Source organism: Coffea arabica, chromosome 2e (genome assembly GCF_036785885.1).
Source record: "Coffea arabica cultivar ET-39 chromosome 2e, Coffea Arabica ET-39 HiFi, whole genome shotgun sequence".
NCBI lineage: Eukaryota > Viridiplantae > Streptophyta > Magnoliopsida > Gentianales > Rubiaceae > Coffea > Coffea arabica.
This window is the reverse complement of record NC_092313.1, coordinates 27,877,409-27,897,096: the sequence shown is the minus strand read 5'-3', so window position 1 is coordinate 27,897,096 and position 19,688 is coordinate 27,877,409. Positions and strand designations below refer to the sequence as shown.

Sequence of the window (19,688 nt, the reverse complement as noted above, 5' to 3'; positions counted from 1 at the left end):
TATTACAACACTTACACTTGACAAAAAAAAGGGCCAAAAATAGGCCCAATTTACAATAATCCAAAAGCTACCTAATGGTCCTGATCTAAAATTCAATGAACAGCAACTGCTTCAACCAAAAAATATGCGAATCTACAATTCTTCAAAAACATGGCAAAACAGGGGATGCATTGCAATTGTTTCAACCAAAAAATATACAGATCTGAAAATCTTCAAAAGCACAACAAAATAGACTTGAACTGCAACTGCTTCGTCCAAAAAATTGAACATAGAGATAAGCTGCTAGTACTTCAAGTTTGAACAAGCTACTGCTACTGAAAAAACAGGCTTGAACTGCTATTGTTTCAACCAAAAAATATGCTAATCTGCATTTCTCAAAAACACAACAAAACAGGCTTGCACATATGCTTTGCTAGTGTCCCAACAGGCTCTACTTCTAGGTTTCAAGTGGATCTTGAGCGGCACCATCTAGCTCATCCAGAAGCCTATGAGCCTGCAAAAATAATTTTCAACAGTCATTTCCCAACAGCCCTTAGAATTAGTTCAAAATAATTTATCACTCCAACAGCTCCTAAACTTACTGTTTGTTTTCTTCTTTTCACACCAGCCATCCTATTTCTCCAAGCTTGTGCTCTCCAATAGGGGCAAGATTTTTTGGTGTGTCTTGGAACATGACAAAACCAACAGCAAGCAATCCTACCCACTTTCTGAGAGCTTGCTTTTGGAGCAGTAGCTTGCACTTCAATTTCCTCAGCCATTCCAGTAATATGGTCATGTACATCTTTTCCAACAGTCATACCAAGTAGCACGTACAAGGATAACTAGTCAAGATGTGAAATAGTAGAAAAAAATAAGATATAAATATGAACAAACTTCATACATGAATTTGAAGCTTCCATTGTCTCATTTTGTAAGGGCCTATTGGTGTCTCTAAACTCACTATCAGCTGCAATTAAAAAAAGGTTAGTTGTCCTCAAGAGCAATGTAAGGACAATTAATGAACAACAGTCATACCAATAGCTTTATTAGCATTGTCCTGAGCGTTTTGGCCTGCTAATGGACAAGTTCTGACATTATGATCAAGAATCTTGCATGTTTTGCACCTATTGGTGTTGAAAGCTGGTCCCCTTCCCTTGCATTTTGCATTTTCTACTCCAATGATCTTAGGGCATTTTCTCTTGGTGTGTCTCTTTTGCTTGCAGTTAGTGCAAGTCATTTGCATAATTTCCTTCCTAAACAATCATATACATCCCTTTGAATCAATCCTTGGCTCATCTGGCTCTCTCCTTCGTGTTTTCTTAAGCCTACCAGGAAGTTTGACCTTCTTTGGTGCACTCAAGGGGGTTTTGTTAAATTTCTTCCAATTGTTAGGTCCATTGATTGGACCAATAGTTGGCTCATAAACCATCAGATATGTAGCTCTTGTGTAACATGGATGCATAAATTTTTCTGGCTCATTTTTAGTCAAAGGAATGCAACATAAAGCATGTGACCATGGTATGCCAGTAACTTCCCATCTCCTACAAGTACATGCCTGCCGTTTTAAATCTACAATAGAGGTACCTCTATACATGTGTATAACCTCAAATTTATCAACATCAGACCATCTTGCAATATTTGCTCTTGCATCATCTTTTGTTTTTTCAAGTTTTTTTACAATTGTTGGATAGATTTCATCATTCTTTTTCCTCATTCATTTTCTCTTTGTCCTTAATCTTTCCATAAGGTATATCCTAATGTTCTCAAGCATACCAATAATGGATTTTTCTCTAGCATCCAATATGATAGAATTGAAACTTTCACACAAGTTATTAAGGAGAATGTCACATTTCGACGAGGATCTAAAATGTGATCTTGACCAGTGGTGTAAGGTTGTATTGTTAAGCAATCATTTGTGAGCTTGTTCATCATACTTTCTCAATGCATCCATTTCACTCTCAAATTTATTCATAGATGTAGATCTGGCACAAGCCCAAAACATGCCCTTTAATGTCTCACCTGGATGCAGATTCTTGAAGTTATTGTGTAGGTGCCTAACAGAGTGCTTGTGCTCCTCACCTGGCAGAATTTCTTGGATTGCTAAACCCAATCCCTGTCACTTAACATAAATAAAATTATTGAAACACCTGTGATTTCTAATGAAGATTGAAGAAAGACATATGATGTACCTTTTACTGGTCATTGATAAATGTCTAGTTTTTTTGTTCATGGATGCTAAGATCGTATTTCAAAAAGTTAATAACCACTTCCAAGAGCTCTTGTTCTCCACCTCAACAACTGCATAGGCAATAGGATAAATGTAGTTATTTGCATCTATCGCTACAGCTATCAAAAGTACTCCAGAATATGGTCCTTTTAGATGGCAACTATCAACATCAAGTACTAATCTACACCTAGCCTTTAAACCTTTTTTCAAGGCTGCAAAGCAAATATAAAGTCTTTGGAATCTTTCCTTCCCACTTATCTCGTCAACCTCTACCTCTATATAAACTGTAGAATCTGGATTTGATCTAATAATTCATCACAATAGTCCTACAATCTTGTATATTGCCGCTTGTCGTTGCCTTGAATCAAAATCTTGGCTTTCCTGAATGTCTTGTATGCTTACTCCTTTGTAATACGCACATTCAACTCTTGATGAATCTTTTCCTTAAATACAGACCATATAACCTTTCTATTCAATCTCAAAAACTCCATATAATATCTAGCTAAGAATCCTGAGTTGGCATGCTTGTGATAAAAAGTTCGACCACATGCATGTTCTGGCCCCATGGTCCTGATTACAAAAGCCTCACAATCCAGCTCCTTAGCTGTATAAGTGAACCATGCACACTTTTTATTCTTGCAACTTGTCCTAATTCTATTCTTGTCATTCTTGGCCCATTTATGCTCCTTGCCTCACTTAACAGAATAATGTTTCACTGTTATCTTGAATAGTTTCTTGTTATCAAAAAGTAGACCCACAAAAAACTTTGGATCCTTCATGTCCCTTTGTGGTCTAAATCTTACATACTGTGGTTTCTTTACTAAAGTATCTTCATCCGAGGAATAATAGTTGCCATTGAACTCCTTTGTGTTCACGAAATCTGACTCTTCATTGATAGGTATTTGTTCTCCAGCATAAATGCTGAAATCAACATAAGCACTATCTTGAATAGCAGCTTTTCACTTGCCCCTTTGCCTTTAATACCAACTGCATTCTTACCCTTCACATCAGCTGCATTTTTGCCCTTCATATCAGCTGTCATTTTACACTTCTCATCAGCTGCACTTTTACTTGCTCCTTCACCTTCACCAGTAGCTTGTAGATTGCTAATTTGCTGCTCCAGTGCCCTATCAACAGTAGGAATACAATTCTTGTAAATTGCATCATCATCATCCTTACTAAAGTCATAGTCGCTATCATGAAAACTTTCACAATCCTCAATTGTGTTTGACCGTGCACCATTCTTACCCTCCTCTTCCTCCATTTTCTTCCTTCAAACGCAGCAGCTTTTCACTTATTATTTTCCATTTCTCTTATATCTTCTTTTACAATTGCGTGAACTAGCACTTCTACAATCCCACTTAAGAAGTCATCGAATATGATATCCACATACAACAAATCATCATTTTCTTTTACAGATTCATTTTCAACCCCAAAGCACTGTTCACTACCATCAACAAATCTAATATGGAAGTCATGAACCACGTATACTTTTGCATACCCATTTTACTTCCCTACACAAGCCATAGCTATGACATCATCCTCAACGTCTATTTGAATAAGTCTTAATTTGCCATCTCAAATTGGAATTCTGTACATGTATTTTGCATGTTTATGTCACTCAAGAAATTCACAGAATAACATCACAGCAGCGATATTCACTCTCATGGCTAGAACCTCCTCAAAAATCTCCATACTGCCTCCCAAATATTTTTCTTCTGGTTCTTTGACATATGCCCCCACCATAGTAAATATGTAGATTGAATGCATCCAAGTCCTCGTCTGTTTATTTTTTCATAAAATAACATCAGTCACTATTTAATTTATGCAACACATGAAGTCTGAATTATCATTGTCTACCTTTTCAGAAACATGAACGCAACAACCCTAACTTATTTTAGATCCAGGGATCACATGAACCCCTTATAAAAACAAACAACCAGAATAGTGGTCCAATGGTCCTTGCCCCCACAAAAAAATTTGACTTCATCCTATTGCTTCATTTTAATACATCCACTTAGAAGTAAGACATTTTCACAAACTCTCTACTAGCCTGATTAAGTTTAAACTATTGATTCATACAAAAAATTTTCATATTTAAGTGATTTCACTTACCACACCCGCTAGATGCCCCTTCTTTAACATTGTCTTGCTTGTGCATTTTCCAGCCTATTTCTTCCATCATTTGAGTCTCAACACCATGTACTGCTTTATTCTTTATCTCACTACAATCATTTGCCCAAAATCTGATGTGTTTAAAAAACCTTGCTTTTTTCTTCTGCAAGTTTGATTTTTTTACCTTATTTTGTCTGAAGGATTTTGGTGTGTAATTTATCGGATTACACATTTAATTATCGACCTGTCAATGATGTTCCAAAAATACCCCTCTTTTGTCAGTCAATTAGGGGTTAGGTTCGATTTTTTGGTGGCGCCGCCGCAGCACTCCTTAATTGAAAATGAAAAATAAGTTTAGATACTAAATTGGATAAAATTAAAAGATAGAGACCAAACTGACACTAATAAAAAAGGTTAGGGACTAATTTAGCAATTTTTCCTTCTTATTAGACTCAAAATGTCCGTCATATTTCGTTAAATAAATTTTTTGATTCTTCATTTTTGAAATATTAACTTTACGTCTCTTACAAATTCAAATCGGTAAAATTTAGTCCCAACATAGATTTTTGACCACCTTTTAGTCCGAAATCACTATATGTTTCACATGTGATCATTTTTTAAGTACAAAATATCAGATCCCACACATTTAGAAACAAAAATGAATACAGATTGGCTCAAATCTTACTTTCTTATGATAAAAATAAATATAGTTTGAATCAAGTCCCACTTAAAGTGAAAAAACAAACATGGATTCAGTCATTTATTTAACTATAAATGATACCTAATCTTTTTGCCTCTGAAAAATAACTATGTTTGATTCACATTATGAATTCTAGATAAAAAGTGATCGAAAACCTAAGTTGAGACTAAATTTACTAATTTGAATTTATAAGGGGCATAAAATTAATATTTTAAAAGTAAATGACGAAAAAATTCATTTAATAAAATATAAGAGATGTTTGAATGATTTTCATTTTCTTACTTTAAAAATAAACGTGCCTTGCAATAAGAAAATGGATTAAAACCAAAAAAGTCATATGTGGTTAAGCGAATATACAGGAAAGCTCTCCGTGGTTTCAAAACATACAATTCGAAACTCTTGATTTTAACTAAATTGAAAACTTGACTGAAATCGTCAAAACTAACATGGGTAGACGAAATGACAAAAATACCCTAATATATGTAAGGGTAAAATGCAGAAAACCCTCATATGATTTCAAAAAATATAATATTCATCTCTTTCATACATAAAACAGTTGTTCTGATTTGATTAATATTTGTACATGGGATAATACCATAATCACGAACCCCCCCCAAACAATCATCCATTGTACATGTAAAGTGCAACATCCCTTTTGATGGCTTTTTCAATTTTAATAATTTTAACTTTTTCCTTTTGCGAACACTCACAAATCTTGTACTGGCATCGTAGAATCTAGTACTGCTGCCCACCCGAGAGCTTGAAAAGATATAAGTAATTATTTTGCAAAATTTTCCTTCACTTTGTACAAAGAAAAAATATTGAAATTCTTAAAAAAAAAAAAAAAAAGACCTTAAATAATATTATAATAGCAAAAATTCAAATTTAAAACTTTTACCATACCCAAAAGTAGTGTGCATACGACTGACGGTCAATTTCTCTCAGGAAGCTTCTCTCTCTTTTCAATATATTTTCTGAAATTTTTGAATTAAATCCAGCTTATATGTTTCAAAACCATAGAAGCCTTTTCTGTATGATGAATTAACCATAAGGGCTTTTTGGTGAAGGGTAGAATAGGTATATTAAATGAAAATTAATTATAAAAAAATGTTTTCCGGTACTACTAGTTGCAAAACAAACGCATGTGCTTCAAACATGTTAATTTTGATAATTTCCAGTGTCTTTTCAATTTCATTTAAACCATGAAGTGTCAAATTGCATATTTTAAAATCACGGAGAACTTTTCTACATCTTTGCTTAACCACAAATGAGTTTTTTTGGGTTTTACCCTAAGAAAATTACTGTTAAAAGAACCAGGCAATGGGCATTCGTTGGTAGCTATTGATTAATAACGATGCTATCCTTCAGAATCCAGTCTTACAAGGACAGTTCAAGAAAACATACTGAACAAAGCTGTGACAAATCCAGCAGCCTGCAGGTGTTACAAGTGTAAGGATTGCATGCTCAGAACTCCACAAAGACAATAAACCGAAAGCTGATGTGTAACAACAAATCCCAAATTCCATAAGCAAGAATCTGAGTGCGTGAGTTTACCCAAAAGTCAGCAATTGCCTTTTGGGTAAACTGGTAAAATTACCTTAGATTCTGTGTGCGTGTGTTTCTTTGCGCTGTTGAAAGAATAAGCAAGAATCTGAGTCAAAGCATTGGTACAAACAACCAAGACTCACACAACTGAGCATTCATGACAGAATTCAATGTTTAAGATGCCAAATCCAAGATTACTCCTACCGTTGATGTTGTTAAATTTACATGGATGGAAGAGGGAAAAGAAGGGAGAAAACGGAAACTGATGGAGAACTGAAAGCTATAGCACGCTCCCCATCTGTTCTTTGTTCCTCCAATCATCCCCTCCGTACAGACAAGTAACCAAGCCAAGAATGAATTGCCTGAGCATTTTCATGCTGCAGAGATTGATCCCTTCAGTGGGTAAGATGGGTCAGCACCTCCACTGTCAACCATCATGGATGAGATGTCTTCATGACCACCTCAACAGACATGACAGCGCCGGAGACACTTCCATACCCTGAAGGAGAAGCTTCTTAATTGCTAGAAGCAGCCCCACGTGGGGCTTGGTTCACCAGCAAGCTCCAACTCTCCTGATTGAAATGCTGTCTTCCTCGCTCACTGCCACTGGATTGTTGATAATAAAATGATGAAATACCACGGCCATTGCCATTTGAAAGCATCTGCTCTTTCTCTCGCAACTGATCAGAATATCCATTACAGTCAGTTGATAGATGCTCAGAACCTGATGAGTTGCCAGATTGTGTTGGCACAGCATCCCTACACTTTGTCTGCTCCTTTGATGCAGATTTGGACGATCTTGATTCATTGTTTTCGAGCTTTTTGGTATTAAGGAAACGACCACCAGAACCCCTGGCTCTTCTCATAGCATGTTGATGCCGAGATTCGTGAAGATATGGCTGAAACAATAAAAAGAGAGCAACACTTTCAAGAGATAGCAAGAATAAACTCTGGAGCCAACTCATGAACAGTAGTATCTGATATTTGGCAGTCAAAAATGGACTTTGCATTTCATATCACACATATTGGTGTTGCACTTTTTATTACACCTCGTATTCAAATGAAACTTATCCACTCATCTAATATTTTATTGATTGTTGGTGAATCATGATCCCTCACTGATATTAAAAGCAAGGAGACGTGTGTCAACTTTATAATAGGTGTAATAGGGAGTGTAACAGCAATTCTATAACAGGAAATCCAAAGCCGAAAATTTGGAAGAGTGCTAAATGCAAAAGCCCACATAAACAAAAAGGAGGCAAGGAGAAAATGAAAATCATAATGCAAATAGACAGAAGAATAATATGTAAAATTTTATTACAGACAATACATACTACTTTTTCTTGCAGAAATATTTTAAATGTTTGTAGTCCAGAATGTTGAAAAAACCTAAGTACTCATGTAATAAATGTATTGAAAACTGAAAACCTTAATGCACTTCTGCTGCAGCTAAACAAGCACCAATTGGGAAAACAAGATCAAGAGAACAAACCACAGGCATGTACAAGACCAATATCAAATTTCATTCTTTTGTTCATATCATGAAATGAGTTTCCAAACCAAGAGTGAATTCGTTATATCATCTACACTCAAAGCAACATAGCCAATTTCTTTGAAAAAAAAAATCAAACAAAAATTTCAGATTAAATAACAAATCTTGAAACCCCAAATAGAACTTCTAAGTATACAATTATTTATATCAGTCAATACAATTATTCCATATCAGCCTTTCTACAAGGATGGCTTAAAACATTTCATTTCATCAAACGTCGAGATGATCTTGCTTCAGAACAGAGATGAATATGTCTGCCACTGAAAGCTGCTGCTGCTCATCCACAACAGGATAGTGCAAAGGCAATTGTGTACCTAAAAAAGGAAGCTCCAAAATTCGAATAGAAAGAACCCCCAAAAGAATACCCACATTCAGGCATGAGAGGAAACCTAGTTTAATCACTTAAAGTTCCCTCAATTTCCAATACTGCAGCTGCTGAAAAAGTAGCAATTAAGGTCTACCAGAAATTTAGTTCCTGGATTAGTGCTTCCCAACTTGACAAAAAGGTTACTGGGATTATAGTATCACTCAATCTTGCAGACGAATTGTCAGAACATGGGCATACATTATGGTTATTGGACTTTCCAGGTTTCTAGTTTGAAGTTTCTGTCCTTGTCTCCCTTTCTTTCCTTATCCTATTGAAAGCCTAATACTTTCACAATTGCATACCAAAATATGTTCCCTCTGTTACTTGGCTTGCACTCCGTAGGTCCCTGCTTTTAGCTTCTTGAAAGGAGGAAAAAGAAGTAGGTAAGCGAATTAAGGTCAGGCATAACAACCCAAAGTCCAACCTGGTTTAAGCAATTTTATTACAGTGCCATTACTTTGATTGGGCGATCCTGGGTCATATTGCCTAATACCAAACGAAGTCAGCCTAATGTTAATGTTTCAAGAACTTGTCAAACCCAACCCGAAAACCATTACATTTTGTAAGAGATTATTATGGCCAGGAAACTAGATAACTCCTTGATGGTTATGTTTATCTTAAGCTGTCAGTTGACGTAAGAAGAAAACTTAATCCCGCCATTTGCTCTTTAACCATCAACTTTATAATAGTATTTCCAATCTTTTTCTTCCTATATATTTTGTCACCCGAGGAGCAAAAAACCATTACATTTTGTCAGCATTATTTTCCCCACTCATCAAAATACATGGGATGGAGAAGAACCAAGAACAACGAGATACCTCGGCAGTGGTGCTATTTAAATAGCTAGACACTATATAAAAAGATAAAGCCACTAAATGAAACTTACCTTCCTCCCTTTCATAATCTTTTTCTCCATCTCTGCTTTAGCACGTGACTGCCTTCTCCTCAGTATTCCATGATACTGCTTTGCATTAACAAAGACTGGTTCTTCCTCCATCTGAAGAGGCAGAGGCATTCTCGTCTGATGAATCCCAAAATACTGAGGATGCACCTAGCAGCAGGCAAAAAAGTTTACGAACTTTCAAACTGTACTAAGAGGTGTGCAACAAAACCAGATGCTTCACAAACTCAACACAAGCAAGCAGTGAGGAAAAAAAATAGTAGTATTCTGTAGATACATGATGTAACCAGCTATGCAAATGACTACAAAACTTAAAATGCCCACAAAATAAATGATAGACAGCCCATTTTTCTCTCCTCCCACCCCCAACTCCCCCCTCCCCCCTCATTTTAATTGATGGATATACTTCTTGCTTTCTCATGTTCTATAACACAAGGCAAACATCAAAATTTTACTAAAGGAGCTCTCATAGGAAGCCAAAATCAGCAGAAACCAATTTTCTTCACAAATGTCCTCAATGCAAGTAAAAGCTGATGTATCTACATAAAAATGCATATGCAAACACAGAAGTCCCCGCTAGCATAGAGCAGCACTTTAGACCAGTCAGCTTTTCCCAATTATAGCCATTAAAATAACGAAAGCTCAGCAGCAAAATTGAAATTTATGGAATGCACAGACATTAAGGAGAGAGGAAAGGATAAACAGAAGAAAAGGTACAGGCTCTCAAAATTAGATAGTTAATAGCTTGGGTAATGCTTCTGTTTGTTAGAGATGAAAAACTGCTAAGGACTTTTTCAGTTCTAAGAGAGGCAACTCATATAGAGTTCATAGAACAAGTCACAACCTGCCTATGCACAGTAACACATGAACAACCATGAAGCCTCCGGATGAAATAGAAAATGAGAACTTATCCTTACCGGAGCCCCATAAGTAATTACTCCCCCATATGCTGGGTCTGGATATGGGTATGGTGTCAACATCTGCAAATAAGATTACAAGAGCACAGTTTTAAGATGAAAGGCAAAAAGAGAATATTTGAGAAAATCCTTAACCCATATCAATCAATAACAAATCTTTTAGATCTTATGGTAATGATGCATTAGTTGTTCATATCTAAATAACCTTTGTGTTTCTTTCAGTGTGCTTAGTGTTCACTCTCCTTTTTTAGTTTCGAATAGAGCAAGGCGTGTATTTTTGGTGAGGAAAAAGGAACTAGAGAGAGAGAGAGAGAGAGAGAGAGAGACTGACAATTGAATGGCCAACAAGTTCCATTTGAGAAGGGGAATCAAGATGCCCACTCATAGGTATGGTTGATGGTGCATGTTTGACTTGCTGTGGTCCTTGACCGCCACTTCCATTTGATTCTGTAAACAACCATTATAAACTTGTACGGTAAAAATGAATGAAATGTACCATATGGAATTATTTACCAGACAAAAGCATGCAAACCTATTGTTTTGCATGCACTTTATTTGGGAAACTTAAGTAGAAGTTATCATCACAAAAAGAAACACAAACATAAATCTCATTGGGAAGCAATGGATGATGCACATCAGAAGTCAAGCACAATAAGAAAGACTAATTTTCCCCAATATTGGGGTTGGGGATGGTAGGTATTAATGGTAGTTTGTCATCTGAAGTAAATTTGTTCCAAACTGCATGTCACTTAGACTTGTGTATCACATCTTCACCCAAGGTTTCAAGGTACCCTGAATTTTCCAAGGCCAAACAACTAATTTCCACCTGTTTGAACAACAGTATACTGTCATGGAGGCAGAGATCTTGATCAAACAAAATGATATTACCATCATTCTAGGCTTAAGGAAAAAACCATCCCTGCAGAAGGAAAGTAACAGGAAGGCAACCAACATCTTGCAGAAAGTAAGTATCAAGGAGGTAACCATAAAGCTATGAATTTTTGTGAAAAATGACGATAGCACAGTGACAATGAAATGAGAACTCAGAGATCTCATTTCACTGATCTAAATCACTCTGTGAACTAAAGCATCATGAACTCCAGTCCTGTGCAAGATTGCTGGCCGGTAAATTTCTTTACCGGAGTAATGACTTCTAGTGGAGCTAGATTTTCTCATAGCGCTTTAAATTACAAAAACTAGCTCGGTAAGTCCTTTCTTTTTGGTCTTGTACTAAAGTACAAGGGAAGACTCTCTAAGTTACCAGATAACTTAAACATCAGAAATGTTTGAAATCTCAGAATAAGCTATATATTGTTTCCCGAGGTTATGTGAAATATAATGCTAGAAATTTCAACTGTCAGTTTCTTTGCAGATTATAGACAATTAAACCTGCAAAATTGAACTGAACTTAATACCATTGACATTTCTCAAAACATCATGAACATCACAAAAGCATTCACTGCTATAGCTGAGCCATCTTCATTGAGTACCTCAAATGAATTGGTATTATCCAAGAGAACCAATTCAAAATAATAATTTGTTGGACCATCAGAACAATTTTTTTCCAAAACATTACTAGACCTCAAAATCTTAAAGGTGAGATGATAAGGAATTAAGGATTCCATGAATGTAAAATTGGATAGTTTTACCATATCTAAGCCTTACTTAGAAATGTAGGCAAAAGACTGATGATGCAAGAACATGCATCATGAAATCAATTGCAGCTCAAATCATGTTAAATTTGGAATTTAAACGTCCACATTCAGCATTAATCTGTGAAAGCTTCTAAATGTTAAAGGTTGATGTTAGGAGGCAATTAGTTTGAAAAGCTGAAACATTCAAAAATGTGTTCCTTGCTGGATCACTTTCATGTCTTAGCAAGTCCACTAGGAACCCCCATACCAATTATATCACTTCTAATGTTGTTGGGAGCTATATAAGCGAGCTACTTTCATACTTCAATCAGCAAACCACAAGGTCTTGAGCCATTTAGAAGGGCGTGAAAAAACCAGGGTCTTGAAGGAGTGCCATAGAATGACTCTTATGTTAGGACAAAATGTGAATCACCAAGATAACAATTTCCATTTCCTAATCCTGTCCATAGTTAATATATTTTGGGATGGTTAATGTCTTGTATTCTCTATTTTGCCCTGTTGTTCATTAATGAACCAAATCAAAGGATGTCCAACTAGAAACCACAAAAAAATAGTCAATATTACAGTTGAGCGGCAAATTAAACATATTGGCTTTAATGTCATAGTCAAATGGTTGCCAATATCGTGCTCAAACAAAATCAAATCATCAAACTGTGCAACATACTAATACATAAAGTGTAATTTCTCATACTGCACAGGAATTAAAATTAGATGAAACAAAGAGTCATATCACACAAAATTTGCATCCGCACTAAAGTATGCAGAATTAGTACCAGATGGTGGAGCCACACTGGTGTCCCTTTCCTTGGTGACGCTTTCACTGACAGAACCATTTACACTTTCCCCTGGAGAAGGCAGGCATGTACTTTCATAACCCCGCCACCAAGGCTGTGTGTAGACTCTTGATGAGGTAATATTGTGGACTTCAGTCTCAAGCTGCCTACCTTCATTTCTAGCTATAGTGGGCATTATACTTCCTCCCAAGTAAGCAACCAGCTATAAAACACCAATTACTTAAATAAGAACAATAAAGAAATCGAAATAGGGTCTTACAATTTAACCAACTGATACTAATGCATCTTTTAATTTAAAGGTCAACTATGTAAGCCTAGAGAGAGAGGTGGAAAATACTCCATTCTATTTCTAGGTCCCAGATTACATATTGATACACACGTCGGTGTCAACTCGTTTTCTTGGACAACCAACTTATGCAGTATGTAAATGTTCGTGCGGTCAAAATTGCCAAAAGAGGAGTTTAATGCAGCCTACCTGGATCCATATATCTCCATGGTAATCCCGTCGCTAGCAAAATAAGTATCAACTAGCTAGAATTTTAAGTCAACAAAGTTTCAGAGTTAATCTAAATTTCACTATTAACTACAGCTAAAACTTTCCATATTTTCTAATTTTCTAACTTCCAGCTTTCATAGCCACCTAGAAAACGAAACAACCATAATCCAGTGCCTAAGCCTCTTGTCACTGAGCATATATATTAGATATTTTAACAAAAATTGACAATGAATCATCCCTTCCAAAGATTCACCTGGAGCTAAAGCCTGAAAACTTACAAAAACAATTTACATTAAACTGAAAGACACTAGAACGAAGTGAAATTCAAAGATCAAAATTTACACCACTCTAATCCCATTGGACCCTTAATTCTTCCGTAATAACAAACCATATTTTACAAATTACTTCAAAGAAAATGAAAAGTTGCAATATTAAGTGAACCCTTTTTTCAACCGACAAGATTAAACCAAACCAAAATCTCAATTTCCATTTTCACTCAAGCTTTCAGCTTTTTTGTCTTAGTATGTCAAATTTAATATTTTTTCCCCTGTTTCTCTTTCCGGGTTCCAATCATTTTCGAGGGCAGTCAAAACAGAGCTAGAAATCAAATTTCCCAGTCAAAAATAACTCAAGAAAAAGAAAATCATACCCAATCAGAAAACCCTGATTACTAACTTGATGTGAAAAAGAGGTGACACCAAAAAATAACGAATAAAATGAATTAAATAAATAAAGACTTACTTTTTAAGATGAGAGCAATGGATTTAAAGCAAACCCTTTAAGGAATTTGGTCTGATTTTGAGTTTGAAAGACTTTATTTCGAATCCATTTTGCTCTGTGGAAAGCCCAGCCCCAGCCAGTAGTCGATGTGCACAGTGTTCTTGCATGTAGTATTTATTTTGTTATAAAAAGTTACAGAATTAAAAAAAAAAAAAGAATTCTAGAGAGAGAGAAGAGTGAATTTCTTTTTCTTTTATAATAAGAAAACAATTTTAAGGTTTGGAATTATTTATGTTTCACGCCAATGTCACTTTCTGGGATGTCTGTTTTAGTTGTTGATTTATTATTTTATTTAAAGGGTGTTTGATTACCCCTTTGGATCAGAAGTTGAAGATTTTGAGGCCAAAAATGGCCTTGAACCTTCTTCTATTTACAGTCATGTCATTTCCTAGTTGAGGATGTAGTAGTGGGATGTAAAAGGCCAAGGTCTTTCTGCATTAGTTTAGTGACATGGTTATGGAGAACTAGAGGAAGAGGCAAACCCCCAAATTAAAATCAAGCAATGCAAATTAAAAACAAAGTTTTTTTTCTCCTCAATGAAAGGGTAGGATTTATTCTTTTTTATGACAAAGGCAGAAGTTATTAGAAGTTTGATTTGCCAAATCAAAAGGAAGTTATTGGACGCTTTTCTGAAAGGAAAAATTATTGGAAGTCGTTGAAATTAAATAAATTATTGATATTAGTTTGTTTGTGGTGATTATATGTATAAATCTATACTTAGAGGTAAAACTGGAATAACAAATAATGACAAAAAAATTTTAATGCCAACATTTTTTATATATAGAAAGATATCATAAATCTTAAATTGGACTCCTAAATCATGGACCCATACTATAAGGATATTAATAATTAGGCATAATCTTCAATACCGGATGTAATATTATTTCAGTAACAAATTGCCCCTCGTATTCATGAAACACACAAATTGCCCCCCGCTAAATTATGAAAAGATGGTCATGCCCTTAAATACTTGTTTCTTTGGCATTTTTAATCTTTTGACACCAAAAGACCAAATATGTATACCAAATTGCACCTTTTTTGGTCCAAAATTATGGTTTTCTTCATGGAGAATTGTTGTATTACTAGGGGTAAAGTTTTAGATGTCAAAAATGGCTTATATATATTTTTATCAAAAAATGGCTTCTACTTTTGATGTTAACAAAATCTGTCTCTTGCTTCGTCATAATCAAAATTGAAAGAAATAAAACTCAAAAATTTAATTGTGAAATGTTTCTTTTTCCTTCTTTTCCCTTTTGTTTTGTTTTTTTTGGTTTCCTTTCCTTCTCCATAAAAAAAGCTATAAGCTGTTTTAAATGTATCATTCATGAGACAAAACCTCTATTAATATAACAATTATTAATAAAACTTAAAAAGGAATATAATTTTGGACCTTAAAGGTTAAATTTAGCTTTTTGGTGCCAAAAGATTAAAACTATCAAAGAAATAAGTATGCAAGAACATGACTGTCTTTTTGCAATTGAGAGGGGGCAATTTGTGTATTTCTTGTACATGAGGGGCAATTTGCTATTGAAGTATTATCACAGTGAGGCATTTGGTGATTATACCTAATAATTATTATCATAAATCTTAAAGTAGGATCTCTTAACAATGAGTTTGATTTTGTTGAGAATAGTGAAAGATTTTTCATACCTAAGTTAATGAATTTAGAAGGTGATTTAATATGCAAGTCTTAAAAACTAAAATAGAAGGTGATTTGATATGATATTGTGAACGTTTGACAATGCATTTTGGCAACTTATGGTTTCTTTTTAGCCATATAGGTATGACTTGCAGCCTTGGAGCCTTGCAAACATGATTGAGAAGCAATTTGAACCAGGATTTCGATTACCTCTAAGTGTTTCTAATCTAATTGTTCTTGTGTTAATTTCGACTAGTTGGAAGAAGCAATTTGAAAGTCAACATTGTTTTTAAAAGCATATCAAGTTTGATTGAGATATTAAAGTTTTAGACCCATTTTATAATCAACTTGTACACAAAATCAAATTGTAAGATATTGAACATACATCATGATTGAGACAAAGAAAATATGTACAAAAATCCCCAACCTCTACTGATTGTTTTACTATGTCAAAGAATTGGCTTACTAGTCCGTTAAGTTGCCAATCTTCCAAGTAGTTCCAACTTCCAACATGGTGGGAAAATGGCTATGTTTTCCATTAAAAAATAATATGTTGTTTGTAAATATATTTTTTACTTACTTTTTTATCTCATATATATGATATATCAAATCATTACGGTACATTTTTCTACAAAATTCCAGAAAACTGCAATCCAAACAGGACTATGCCATGTTTACACGATGACTTCTATTCTACCATCTTTCCAATCCCATATTTGATGTTCTATTTTGTGTCTAATATCCAAGATGATTTCCATTCACTTTTCATTGTTTCTACTATCCCGGATTCATTCATGCAAAGAATTTTTCATTCTAACAAATATATGCCCCAGAGATAAAGGATTTGCAGTTAATAGAATGAACATAATCTGACAATTTTTTCCCTACCTCCTATTTTTCACTACAAACTTAAGAGTATAGAGACGAGATTAGGTTGAATAAGACATAAAAAATATGCAAGCCATGAAGCCGAACATCCCAAAACTCACAAGGGATTTGTCATGTCATCCATGGTTTACTTGTACTGCCGGCCGTAGACAAAAATATTATTTCAATGTTTTGTACAATTAAAAGCTTCTATTTGTTTATTGTTTCCAGTGTTGAACAGCAAAACGGAAGTAAACTATGTACCAAGCATATTAGAGCAAAAGATAATGAGGATCATGATTATAAATGGGAAAGGTCTATAAATATATAAGGCAATTATTTAAAGTCAGGTAAGGAAGTTACAAATTCTTGCATCCTATTAGTTCCTTACCATACACGTTAATCATTTACAAATTTCACCTTTTGGATTAGCCCATTTTATTGGACTACAATTTTAATTTACATTTGGAATAAATCATTCGCTGAGAAACAGTTAAGTGGAATTGTGAAAAATCAAATAATTCTTAAAGACTAATATATTTTCGTGAACTTCAATAATTTAATTTCTACATTATGGTCAAAATAAAAACCATAATATACTCTGAAAGAAACTAGAGGATGACAAAACTACACCTAAGTCATATATAGCTTAATTATTATCCGTTTTGTGGGACAGAATTTGGATCCAATGAAAGTCTTTTAAGTACAACCGGGAAGCAATGAATTGAGTGGTTCAGAATAGAGTGTAAATGAGAGATCTCAAGTTCAACCCTCCCACTTACATTAAAAAAAAAAGTACAAAAGGATGGAAACAAGCATTTTTCCCAACTAAACATATAAAAAGTTTACGAAACACGAGTTGTAAGTTGATCCATAATTAACCATATTTGGCATAAGTTAATCAATATTCCTACTGACTGGATCCCATCCAACTGCAAATTGAAAAAATGATGGAGACAGGCCAAAAAGGAAGCTCTAGGTTATGAACTAGAGTGACTTAATCCCTAGTTATTTGTCAATTTTATTGACTTTAAACATAAAATCATGAAACTCACTTTTCTGGGAACTGTGCCATATGGTTATGCCCAAACCCCAAGTGGATGATGTTCAGATAACTTCTCATTTTCCAACTCAACATCTTTAGTCGCCAAGACCTAAGATCTTCCTCAAAAAAAAAAAAAAAAAGGACCCAAAATTCCTGGCTTAGGGCCTCAACAATTATAAGTTTCAATTTTCCAAGCTAATGTATATGCTAACACAATGAACTTAGGCACCAAAAAAAACAATAATATGACAAAATTTGTCCCTTCTTGAAATATGTGTTCCAAACATCAAAAAACCTCTCCTAGTCAATGACCTTGTTCTCAATTTATTTTCAATTCCTGATTTAAGATTTTGATTTTCAATTTATTGTGTATTCAACTGCTTTCTTTTATCCTGAATTTGGATTTTTTAAGCTAAAAAAATTCTAAAAATCAAAGCATCTATTTTGATGGTTTTTTATTCTGATTTTTTAAAATCAATCTTTACATAATCAAAAGCAGTTAGAGAACAAGGCTAATACCTCTTAAAAGTAATCCATGGAAAAGAATTAAGGCCAAGAAAAGAAACCCCCAACTTACTTAGTAGGGTTTCAAGGGCAAATTAGTCACTTAAAAGCTTAATGGATAATTATGATGAAGACAGCAATTAGTGCTTGATTTATAATTATAAGTAAGATACTTAAAGAAAGTTATGGCCAGCTAAGCCACTTGTATTGGGAGGCCACAACGTGTCAGGCTCATAATAAATTGGTCATTGGGGCCCACATTTTGGTGCTTGACACGTGGTCCCCGTCAGATAATAGCAAAGCAGTTATTCGGACTTAACGGAGAACTGACGCCAGACGGCCGCTAACTGACGGTGAGTTGTCGTCATCAATCATCATAACAGAGGTTGACGGTCGAAGGTGAAGACGTCAGCTGACCGTGAGTCACACGCACGTGGTGGCTTTGGATCAGACACGTGGACGGTGGGAATTTGTCCTCTAACACCTCATCACTTCGGCATGGGAATTTTTAATATGAAATTTTCTAATATGAATTTTTGAAATTTTTTTCCTAACAGGGGAGGGATGGGATCGAAAAAAATGATTATTAAAGTGGGGATTAAAAGTTAAAATTCATAATCCCCACGTTTTAAGGTTTCAACCTTTGATATGATTCAAAATTTGGTCAGCAGTGAATATTATTTGAAATATATCATCAATAATATTTGGATAGAGTATTCTTTAAATTATTATTTCAAATAATTACCATAACACATTTTTGTGATTTGATATACGTGAGTGAGATAAAAGAATAATTAAAAATATATAAAGATAATTAAAAAATATGTTTATAATACAAACAAAATAATAATTAAAAAATATTTATATCAAAAAACACACTAAATTTGCTTGATATTAAGGATTTGTAGCACAACCAATCATTATACCAACAATTCGCGATTTGGACAAATTGTGTTGATGTATCAGTTGAAGAGGAAACACAGATAAATTGTTTTAGTGTATCAATGGTACCTGAAAAATCATCATGTATTCACAAAGAATATAAAATGCGTAATTTTTTTCTTTAGCGTCGTGCATACACAGACTAAATGTGTGTACACCTGTATGACTTTTTTTTTTTTTTTTGGATGTAAACGCATATTATAATAATATGTTTGGCATATTGAATTGAAAATTTAGTTGGGCACCTAAACCCAATATTAAAGGTAAAATTAAATTAAACCAAATGATCATTATGGTATAGCTTTTACCCTCTTTATGTCATCATGCATCCTTTTGTGTCACTCCTCATAAATGTAAATCTAACAACAGTACAGATCAAGTGATCCAATCCCTTTAGTTTGCATTATAAAAAATTTAGCCTTTCCTGAAAAAACTCGCTAACGAATGCATAAGCGCCTGTTTGGACTGATGGTTATTCAGTTTCCTTCAAATTTCCCTTTGACCCCCGTGAATCCTCCCCTCTCCCTAATATAGAATAGAAGTAAACGTAAAATATAATCTATTGTGTCCCGAATAAAAACACTCCCCTTAAATGTAGATGAACACATGATGTTTCCCGTCGATGTTCTCCAAAAGAAAGAAAAGAATAGCAAAAGGAAGAGA

General features: G+C 34.5%; 2 protein-coding genes across 14 annotated transcripts; both read right to left on the bottom strand.

Moving 5' to 3' along the window:
- Window positions 1-151: 151 nt before the first annotated feature.
- LOC113732258 (uncharacterized) lies at window positions 152-4,541 on the bottom strand. Of its 11 annotated transcripts, none has more exons than XR_003458704.2 (6): window positions 4,322-4,540; window positions 2,169-3,988; window positions 1,999-2,098; window positions 881-946; window positions 582-781; window positions 152-493 (listed from the first exon to the last, which is right to left on the bottom strand). XR_003458704.2 is itself a non-coding variant. In XM_072080256.1 (6 exons), the coding sequence occupies exons 3-6, from the start codon at window positions 1,220-1,222 to the stop codon at window positions 437-439; spliced, it is 531 nt and encodes a 176-aa protein (XP_071936357.1). In that variant the 5' UTR covers window positions 1,223-2,098; window positions 2,169-3,988; window positions 4,322-4,540; the 3' UTR covers window positions 152-436. The 11 variants fall into 11 exon arrangements, 6 of the variants coding, with proteins under 6 accessions (XP_071936357.1, XP_027113741.1, XP_071936356.1 ...); XM_072080256.1 differs by having other exon boundaries at window positions 1,015-2,098; XM_027257940.2 differs by having other exon boundaries at window positions 1,015-2,092.
- Window positions 4,542-6,673: 2,132 nt separating this feature from the next.
- On the bottom strand, window positions 6,674-14,225 carry LOC113732257 (nuclear transcription factor Y subunit A-1). Of its 3 annotated transcripts, none has more exons than XM_027257938.2 (6): window positions 13,990-14,225; window positions 12,732-12,954; window positions 10,635-10,750; window positions 10,304-10,366; window positions 9,372-9,524; window positions 6,674-7,465 (listed from the first exon to the last, which is right to left on the bottom strand). In XM_027257938.2, the coding sequence occupies exons 2-6, from the start codon at window positions 12,925-12,927 to the stop codon at window positions 7,082-7,084; spliced, it is 912 nt and encodes a 303-aa protein (XP_027113739.2). In that variant the 5' UTR covers window positions 12,928-12,954; window positions 13,990-14,225; the 3' UTR covers window positions 6,674-7,081. The 3 variants fall into 3 exon arrangements, with proteins under 3 accessions (XP_027113739.2, XP_027113738.2, XP_071936353.1); XM_027257937.2 differs by having other exon boundaries at window positions 9,372-9,536; window positions 13,990-14,221; XM_072080252.1 differs by lacking the exon at window positions 13,990-14,225 and having other exon boundaries at window positions 9,372-9,536; window positions 12,732-12,971.
- Between the last annotated feature and the right edge of the window lie 5,463 nt (window positions 14,226-19,688).

Excerpts from the sequence above, each read along its gene's own strand:
- LOC113732257 (XM_027257937.2), bottom strand. The coding sequence starts at position 12,927 with ATGCCCACTATAGCTAGAAATGAAGGTAGGCAGCTTGAGACTGAAGTC. Across the intron at positions 10,367-10,634 it reads AACTTGTTGGCCATTCAATT|ATGTTGACACCATACCCATA; the intron begins GTCAGTCTCTCT and ends TCTTATTTGCAG. Across the intron at positions 7,466-9,371 it reads AGATTATGAAAGGGAGGAAG|CCATATCTTCACGAATCTCG; the intron begins GTAAGTTTCATT and ends TTATTGTTTCAG.
- LOC113732258 (XM_072080255.1), bottom strand. The coding sequence starts at position 1,222 with ATGCAAATGACTTGCACTAACTGCAAGCAAAAGAGACACACCAAGAGA. Across the intron at positions 947-1,014 it reads CAATGCTAATAAAGCTATTG|CTGATAGTGAGTTTAGAGAC; the intron begins GTATGACTGTTG and ends TTTTAATTGCAG. Across the intron at positions 494-581 it reads TGAAAAGAAGAAAACAAACA|GCTCATAGGCTTCTGGATGA; the intron begins GTAAGTTTAGGA and ends TTATTTTTGCAG.